This window comes from Hyalella azteca, unplaced genomic scaffold (assembly GCF_000764305.2).
Source record: "Hyalella azteca isolate HAZT.00-mixed unplaced genomic scaffold, Hazt_2.0.2 contig17973, whole genome shotgun sequence".
NCBI lineage: Eukaryota > Metazoa > Arthropoda > Malacostraca > Amphipoda > Hyalellidae > Hyalella > Hyalella azteca.
This window is the reverse complement of record NW_025947732.1, coordinates 66,632-76,792: the sequence shown is the minus strand read 5'-3', so window position 1 is coordinate 76,792 and position 10,161 is coordinate 66,632. Positions and strand designations below refer to the sequence as shown.

The following is a 10,161-nucleotide window of genomic DNA, read 5'->3' as shown; positions in this document are numbered from 1 at the left end:
AAAATCTAACCAACAACTTGGTTTAGGAATCTTATGCTAAATAATAACAGAATTCAAAAGTCTACCAATTTCGGACCGGCCGGCCGAGGTGGTCAAAATCACAAAGATTGGTGCAGCCTAGCCGTTACGAGTACTATATATACGTGCGCGACCCATGCACATATGTATCAGTGAAAATTCTGCGATGTCTAGAATCGGCCACTGGCCTAACATAACAATACCGACACCACAAGTTATTATTTATGTATTGTTATATTATCACTGATATAGTTTTAGACCAGTGGTTCCCAAACTTTTTCAGGCTGGCGCCCCCTTTGGCTCCCTATATAGTGAACTTCTAGCGCCCCCCACAGACACATATAAAAACATACGCCTCTTTCTTGAAATTTAGTACGCTGTAATTTTAACAGATAAATGTTAAACACAAGTGTGTATTTCACAAATAGAACCACATTTAGTGAACCAAATTATTTTTCAGCTGTTTTAACTGTTTCAGCACTAGAAACCTAGGACGTTTCGGGCAAATTCACGGCCGGACTCGTGGCCAGTCGCATGACCAATCTCCAAATTCAATTATCAAGTAATATCTCCCAAACTAATGAACGCAGCTCAAGGAAACTTGGAACATATATTCATCAGAACGTAACGTTGATTTTTAGCTCGTAACAATTTTTAAATTACACCTTCATTCGCGAGTTATATTGCGACAAAGGCCGAAATTCGCAATGATCAAAGAATTTCTTCCAAACTACTGAACAGATTTGAAAGAAATTTTGAATATACATTCCTAACTACCAAGCGTTGATTTTTTGGGCTTTTAAAAATGTTCGATTTTACCTTCGTTTGCGCGTTTTTTTTTTCATTTCACAGTCATTCCTGATTTCACACTTCCTTATATTCGGCTTGTTTCGCCGGATAATTTGTCGCTTAAATTCGCGTAGATCAACAGATTTCACCGAAACTTTGTATATAAATACCTAACCTCTCAACGGTGATGTTTAGCTCGCGACAATTTTTCTATTTTGTTTTCGTTCGCGAGTTATACAGATATAGGAGGAACGACCGGCTTCTCTACGTACCGGCCGGTTTAACCAAGAGCCGTTTACGTATATCCGTATACGTATAGCCGTATAACTCGCAAACGAAGGCAAAACTAAAAAATTGTAGCAAGCTAAACATCACCGTTGCTGAGGTTAAGTATTTAAATGCTAAGTTTCGTTCAAATCTATTCAGTAATTTTGGATTAATTTCTTGATTATTGCGAATTTAAGCACGTATTGCTGTTTAAATCACTAATGAAGGTGAAATAGAAAAAAAAACTCTCGAACAAAGGCACAATCGAATAAATTTTTAAGAGCTAAACATTACCGTTCGGTAGTTAGGACTGTAAATTCAAAATTTCGTTCGAATCTGCTCAATAGTTTGGAAAAAATTTCTTGATTACCCGGTACTGTGAATTTCGGCCGGTATTGCCATATAACTATGGCAAAAATAAATGAAGGCAAAATTAATAAAAAATTCACGAGCTTAACATTACCGTCAGGTCCTAATGAATACGTGTACCAAGTTTCATCGAGTTAAGTTCATTAGTTTGAGAGATATTACTTGAACATTGAATTGGAAATTGGCCGTGAGATCGGTCGCGAGTCCGGCCGTTAATCTGTGACATAAACCAGGAGAAGTTAAAAAACATCTGGGTGAAAAAATCATCGCTGGGAGTCATGATGTGCTGCACGTGTTGTGTACAAATCGTCAAACAAACGTTCGAACTTCTGACTACCGCCCCCCTATCGCCCCCTACCACACTCATCTTCCTTACCGCCCCCCAAAACCTTTCCACCGCCCCCAAGGGGGCGATATCGCCCACTTTGGGAACCACTGTTTTAGACGATTGTTGTATATGTTACCAAACCCGGCGGGCCCGTCAAGATCGTCTGTTGTCATTTTCAATATAGCAATTTCGACGGTACATCAATCCTGCAGCCCACTGGATAAAAATTTTTAATTTGCGCTATGTCCTCACGATGAATGGCTGAAATTTCTATTTTGTTTGAAATCTCCTGTAATTAATGAGAGGAAAACTGATATTTTTCTCTCAACAACAGAAGCTGAAGAGTCTGCACTAACTTATTACACAAACACGTAAATTCATTTTGACAAATCGCGAAGCATAAGCTTTATGTGTACTTTGACTTACCTGGAAATAAATAATGGCTATGGCTGCCATGTCCTTCAACGAATTTTTAATCAAAGAATAAACTCAAAAGTAATAAATTTGACAATCACCTTCTATTGACTATGAGTATTAAATATGAGTATTAAATCTTGTAGCGATCCTAGCTATCAATAGTAATTATGTACATACATTATTATATAGTATACTATAGGCGAGTCTATGTCAAGATATAAGTCTATTACAGAAACTAAAATTTCAACATGTTTAAGGACAAAAGTCTATTGTTTTTGCTCCCCACATTTCATTGTTCCCTTTCCTCATTTCACAGACTTGACAGTTGGCTATTCCTATTAGCGATGAATAACTTTTTCAAATTCGTTTTATGAGCTCCTGAGTTGGTTTAGACAGAAAAACATAATCAAAAATTAAGCTATAGTAGCACCAAAAAGTGCATGTAAATATCATTTAAACAAATATTTTTCATAATTTTTTATATTCCACTCGAGAAAGTACAGTAGAAAAATTATATCAAGACCAAAGTTGAAAATGATGTTGAACTCACAGTTCAGGTAGGGCTAACATAAAATAGATACAAAAACCCTTTTGAAGTTTATTTCGACAACGGTCGTGTGACAAAAATGACAGACAATTCGCTCCCGAACATTTAAACGAAATTTAACGAATCACAAAATGGTTTTTGGTTATGGGAGATATCCGGTAGATGCTTTCGAATTTCATGTCATTCTGTTACGTCCTGATGACAGGAGCAAGTTTGAAAACTGAAAAAATTTTCAAACAAAATGATGGTTTTTATTGGGCCAAAAAGAGACATTGTTTTTAGCGGTTTGGCCTATCATTAGCTAATTAGAAAACGACTGATTTCACAAACTTGAGACAATTACAGCCACTGCGCATATTTGTAATTGATATATTCCTCGAAATTTGTGAAAATCCAAGTTCGTTTGCTGAGGTGAATAATTAATGATCTAAGTCGGGAGTCACTTAACTCGCAGCCTGAAATTGATACAGCTACTGCGCATGTTTGAAATTTATACGTTTTTCGAGCATGACGAAGATACGTACGAGATCATTTGTGCAAATATTTATTAATTAATTGCATATTTAATGGTGTGCTGATGACATCATGCCACTACTGCAAGCCTCCAGCCTCTGGTGTGCTGATGACATCATGCCGCTACTGTAAGCCTCCAGCCTCTGGTGTGCTGATGACATCATGCCGCTACTGCAAGCCTCTACAGCCTCTGGTGTGCTGATGACATCATGCCGCTACTGCAAGCCTCCAGCCTCTAGTGTGCATGACGTGGACGATAAACTACGAGTGTAGCGATATAAAGTCTTGGTAAATATCTGAGTGCGAATTAAAATCTTTAATTTGTGTGTTCCATTGTTGCACTGAAAGCGAACAATACGAATATACAGTTCAATTTGTTTTAATAAATATAACAAACTCGTCTCCATGTATTTGTTTTCTTTCACGATTGCTCAAGACGTTAATAAATTCATTAAAAATGAACAAATTAATAAATTATCTGACAACTTGCATGCTCAGTAGCTTGATTAATTTGTTTGAATTGGAAGTCCGTATTAATTAATTTTTTACTTCTATTATATTTGAAGGGCCCTATAAGTTAATTTTAAATGTAAATCTAGACACAAAATTTTCCATAGTTATAAATAGGTAAAACATATGATTAATTCAATGTACATGTGTTGCATTATCAAAATTCTCAAGATTATTGCGTAATGTTTTGGAAACTCCTCTTGCTTGGTGCCCTTGTGCCTGGCAAAAATTTTGTCCAACACAACTTTGCAGACTCTAGTTGCTCACCCCAACCCTGGCCACAGGACTCGGGCACTGTCACTGACTGGATGTCAGCGGTTGCCCGTTGTAGACGAAGAAGGTAACATCGCACTCGAGACTCTCAGATGTTCCCAAAGATTTGGCAGCACGATTTATTCCCCACGTCCAAGAGACTCTTAAATGTCTCTAGGGGTTTAGCGACACGACTTATCCCAATACCTTCCATTGCGGTGATGGTGACAGTTCACGACGTGTTGATCCGGATATAACTTATCAGCATGTGGTCGCGCTAAACATTTCTACGAAAAGAGCGACAAATGCAACCTATTTCGCCGAATTAGCAGAAAATTATGTACAATAAGAAATAATTCGACAGGCATAAATGAATGTTTCCCTTGCTGGGGAAACTGTAACCATGTCAAATATTCATCTTGTAATTGGAGATTATTATTTACAATTTATAGTAATTTTCCTTGTAAAATTCAGTATTTCTCCGACTCGTGCAAGGATTGACGGAGCTTATCCTCGGAGGATTGAACTCTCACGGTGATGATCTTGGAAAAATGAATGTGATTGTAACTATCACGGTGATCACAGTGGTGAAGATGAGCTCAATCCTCACGATGATCATTGATCATAGTTATGAAGATGATCGAAACTCTTAGGACGAAGAGTAAGCCTTGTTCCGTGACTAGGTCTTGCATTGATTGACATGGAAACCGCCAAGACTTTCGAAATTTCGAAGGTAATTTGATATATGTAAACAAATTTTGAAAGTAATTTGATATATGTAAACAAAATGGCAGCAGGCGAGATAGATAGCAACCAAGTTGGCAAGCAAGTCTGTAACCGATGTGAAAAACACATTATCAACCATATTGGCAATCAAGTTAACTGCTAACAGCCATGTTGTCAACCACGTGCAGCCATGCTGTCAACCACGTTAGTTACCAAGTTGGCAATCACGTTAGCAACAATGTTAACAACCACGTTACCAAGCACGGTAGTACCAGAGTTAGTAATTATTTTGGCAACCTAGTCAGTAACACAGTTTCCAACTGTTTTAGAAACCAAGTTATTAACTATGTCATAAACCAAGTTAGTACCATGTTATTACCCAAGTTAGTGATCAAGTTATTAACCTAGTTGGTGATTAATTTATTACCCAAGTTTGTAGCACAGTTTTTAACCACGTTAACGGCCAAATCATTTTAAATTGCTACACGTTGCATGTCTCACCGAAATAGCGGATAGCGAGCAGCGTCTCTACCAAGCGGCGCTGTCATGTGCCCGGGCCGGTGCGTGTTTTATTGTGTTATGGAGGTGCTTCATTTAGTCGGAGCATGAATAGTGAGCAACACAGCTATTATATTATTTATTTAGAAATTTCTTAAATATTCTGCTTAGTTCGAAGTGAAGAGGCCTTTTACACTAGTTAGGCAAGAATTCTCGAAATTCTGTTTTCTCTGCGCAGTTAGGTGGTCATTATTTGGTAACTTGAATGGTTCTGATTGGGCGAACGCTTGTTCATGCTAGTATCTCCCTTATGAATAGTATCTTTTTCGTGCTAGTTCCTCTCTGATCTAGTATATTTTTTTTCGTGCTGTTCCCTCTGATTTGGCACATTTATTTCTCGTGCTTGTCCCTCTCTGAATTCTAGTGCATTTATTTTTCGTGCTAGTCCCTCTCTTATCTAGTATCATGTTCCTAAAGTACCTGACTGATCTAGTATTTTCTTACTATTGAAGTTAAGAAATTCGCAGGTGTTCAAATTAAGCATTAGAAAACAATTCAGAAGATGTAATGTTCAGCGAGCATGTAGGTAGCGAAACTTCGATTGGTTATTTCTGAACATTGGTTCAAGTTTAGTTCACTCCCTGATTTGTCACGGATGTGATCGATGTGATTACCTATTCATAGATAGCCTTAGTTACGCCATCTGCACGGACTGTTGATGTACATTAGCAATATCCTATACTACACGCCAACGAACTGACATTACACGTGTAAATGCTTACAAAATTTCACATATCTTGCTGTTTGGACGTGATTTGCTAGTGTTAATAATTTATTCTTCATGCATGGTGACTAAGATTCTTATGAATTATCATCCATGCATCTCGGGTATGATAACAATTTTTAATGTGGAATTCTTCGAGCCAAATATTCAAAAATTCAAAAAGTCTTCTCGCAATTTGTATTATAGATGTATGCTAACTTTAAAACAATGGTTATAGATCATTTATTATAGATAAATTTATTGCTGTATATCAAACTTTTCCCATAGAGACCATAAGAACTGACGAACGCGCGCCAGAAAACGTACATTATTCCTGGGAATATTTGAAAACTCTAATAAATTGAAGCAAGTTCATCATCAACTGCGATACTTCGAAAGCTCAGCCTGCAGGGATAAGTTTAAATTTCCCATGAATAGCATCCAAATGTGGAATTTTACCAATTAAAAGCGACATATAGATACAATGGCGGTATGAAATCGCATGAAATAAAATGCAGTCTTGTCCAACAAACTTTTCCAATCATTAGCAATATAATTTATTTAAGGGCTTTACTTTTTTCATTGGTTTAGCAGTCGAAGTTTTATTCCTAATTGCGCATATCGCTTGCTGGACTAAGGATTTCAATCAAGACTATTAGAATCATTTCTACATTCAATAATATGATTAAAGAGGAGATTTAAGGTTTCATACACCCCGTCCCTTACAAATATCTTGTTTGGGGAAGGTTGGTTTTTGCCACTAGGTGTATGCTTTGACTGGGTTTTAGCAACAAGATTCTATTGATAATGCCAGATGTTCCTATTAATTGTTTTAAAGGGGATCCGGAAGCGAGAAATGAAAATTATGAGTGGCCGTGGCGATATTCAGGTTTCGTATGGTAAATTAAAAATCTGACATCTGTAAGTTTGCTATTGTTTACATTTTGGCCCTAGTACCGCATAGAAAATTCTTTGGCCTTTTAAAATTTCTTCCCAACGGAAAGCCGTGATGGATTTACTTTCACGACTGTATGTGTGTTGGTTATTCTTGGTGTTCACGGCCCACACCACAGCTGTCGCAACCAACACAGTGGCAGCAGGTGAGCTGGTCACGCAAAGGCGCAATGAAACGTTTATTTAATTGAATTTTTTTGAGTCAATATAATTCACTGTTGATGGGTACTTGCAATGTATTGTTCCTTTTATACTAATTTGAACTACTCTGTGGGTCAGAGGGGCTGTGCCGTGATGAGATCGACAACTGCGCGTTCTACAAAGAGGACTGCTTGTTCATGGCGAACTTGTGCCTCAAGACTTGCGGTCGGTGCGTTGGAAGCGTCGACAAAGAACCTGACCCATACTCATCTGACTATCCTGCGGTGCTTGTCGACTATGATGTATACTACGCAATGCAAGGCTTCACCGATCCTGACGCCCAAACTGACAATCAGAAAGAATTTGACGACAGCTCAGTGGAAGCCATCGAGTTCATCCGTAAGTCTCTGGAGGTGGAAGACGACAGCAGTGATGCTAAACCAAATTTTGCCGATATAAAGCCACTTCCTCATCCTTCTGTATCAGGTTACGTTCCACACACAACTTCAGCGGATCTCGTTACCGATAGCGATGGTGGCTATCGTTCCGACCTAAGGCTTGACGTCGAATTTCTTGACTTCGATTCGTTTTTACGAAGAACCAATAGCAGTCAAGACCAAATCTTGTCAAAACGGTCTATGCCAGTGGACAACATAAAGTTCATTACGCACTTCATCAGGCAGCTTAGAGGAACCGTTCCAGACTCTGCAAGCCTACAACGCTCACTCTATCGACTCAACCGAATTGTGACATTCTACGAAGGACGTCAAGATCCACGGTTTGTACAAGAAGTCGTAAATTATTTTGTGGCGCCCCAGCGAGATCGGAACACAGTCGCCAACTCACAACAAGACTTCTTGGATTCTCTGATATCTTACAGGACCGTACCTCCCAGTGCTCCTTGAACTACATCTCACGTTGTTCCTTGAACCGTACCTCACACTGCCCATTTGAACCGTGCCTCACACTGCCCATTTGAACCGTGCCTTTCGAGATTCTCTTGAACCATACTGTACGCTATCCAACTGAAACGCTCCTGAAGATGTTACTTGAAAAGTTCATTACGATGCCCCCTGAACCACTTCTTACGATGTCCTCTTGCTCGTTGCCCTCTTGGCCCTCTTACGACGCTCCTTGAACCGCTCCTCACGATGAGCTGCCCTTTTTTACACGATGCCTTGTAAGAATATTTCAATGCACAATAACGCATGAAAAAAAACAATTTCCTCGAATTCTCTGAGCAAGCTTGATACTTCATCATTTGTTGAATTATACGTATTTGATTATATCAAGTGCTTGATCATTTTGTGAGAATTTCTTTTCTGACCGTCGGACGGTCGCCATATATTTTACAGAACCACAGTATGATTCATGTTTAAAAAGTCCGTCACTGAAAGAAATCCAGTATTTTCGCTGAGGATCATGAAGTTATTCTTTGGTTCAGGGTCCAAAATTTTCGCCGTATCCATCTGACTCGTTAATTTGTTTGCGCTTGGCAGTGAAAGTTTTAGCGTCCCCTAAGCTGAGCAGCTCGAATCAAATTAAGTTTCATTGATTGCTTGGAGTTCAAAATAAAGTTTCATTTAACTGCCTGGAGTTTCGTTTAAAATAAAAAAAAACAAATGACTTAAAATGAACTTTTATTGTCAACATTTAGATTTTTTCAGAATATGTCAATACTTTAATTCAGTTATGTCTTCAGCCATGACACATAACTCATTTTATTCTCACTTTTTTATTCCTTAAACTCTGACAACTTGAATGTCAGAAGCACTTTGATCTGTACATGCCAAAGGGAGACCGGTCGATAATGGCCGTTCAATTTCAATTTAGCAGTAGTTTTGGTTGACGCGATTTTTTCGGTCGCGCAATCTGCTCGCAAGCAACCACTTCACTTAGCCTTTCCCTTGCCGTATCTTGTTTGCATTGCGTTATTGTAAATATTATTTGCTTTTGCCAACGTTGAAGATCAGGCCAAGTTAGCAAGCAACACTCGCTAATAAAATTGATCATCGAGAAGGAACAAGTGTCAATAACCCGACCTTGTTTGATTGATTACCTTTAGGTCCTGGAAAAATTTGGGTTGGAGATGCCAGTTGGAATCGTTGAAAAATTGGAATACGACTGGGGAAAAATCAAAAACAAAAAGGAACGAATAGGCTATCATTTTGTATTTTAATTTTGTCGATTCACAGTGGAAAAGAACACGATTTACCTACTCCGCTAACTATTGTACTTGTGGTTTTTAAATTTTGTTTAATTGAAAAAATTTTCTCGAGTCCTATGTAAGACAAAGAAAATATTTGAAAATTTGTAATAAGCTGCGAATGCAAAGCTATGTCTGATCACAATTGCCTCCGCAAACAATCTAAAATAACATGAACTTTGAATATCCCCCCATCCCCCATGTTACCGAAAACCTTCACGTTAGTTGAAAGATACATCAACGAACTTTTGTGGTTGCATGGAGCTAAAATATCCTTTGAACGTTGAAATAACTCTCCTCAAAGCGTCAAATTTTCTACGAAGAAGTTTTTGAGTTGCGACAGCAACCGAGTACCTACTACCTACATCTCCAAAATTCGTGACGGTGCGATGACAGTTTCTGGCAACATAAGGCATAAATGAGAGCAACTTTTTCGAAAAAGCGATGCATTTTATGCCCTGGTCGGGGTCATCTTGACCCAGTTTGGCACAACAAAAGGGCGTATCATTGCTACGTACGCATTCTGCTCGAGTTGTGGGTAGGAAGTAAGTCGCTATTTGCACCCAATAACACATTAATTTTCTGGGTTATGGCATCGTGACAACGATCTCACGAGCACCGGACTCGAACCATGCAGTGTGCATCTTGAGGGACAACGGGAGGAAGCCCAACACCCTTGGAGCAGCTGAAGGCCGAAAGAGGATTTTATACCGAGTGTATGAAATCAGAGCGACGATGATGGTCAGTAAAGAAGTCATTGATGTTTAAGGAAAGTTTACATTTAATCTTTCTACAGCTGCAATAAAGATATTTCCCTGCGTGAAAATGACGAATTCAAGATAAATCTCGGTTGTTCGATTGTA

General features: G+C 38.6%; 1 protein-coding gene across 1 annotated transcript; it reads left to right on the top strand.

Moving 5' to 3' along the window:
* The first annotated feature begins 5,238 nt into the window (after window positions 1-5,238).
* On the top strand, window positions 5,239-8,709 carry LOC108681248. Its single transcript, XM_047885455.1, has 2 exons — window positions 5,239-5,296; window positions 7,231-8,709. The coding sequence occupies exon 2, from the start codon at window positions 7,290-7,292 to the stop codon at window positions 7,995-7,997; it is 708 nt and encodes a 235-aa protein (XP_047741411.1). The 5' UTR covers window positions 5,239-5,296; window positions 7,231-7,289; the 3' UTR covers window positions 7,998-8,709.
* Window positions 8,710-10,161: the final 1,452 nt, after the last annotated feature.

Coding starts and splice junctions, on each gene's coding strand:
- LOC108681248 (XM_047885455.1), top strand. CDS start 7,290: ATGGCGAACTTGTGCCTCAAGACTTGCGGTCGGTGCGTTGGAAGCGTC.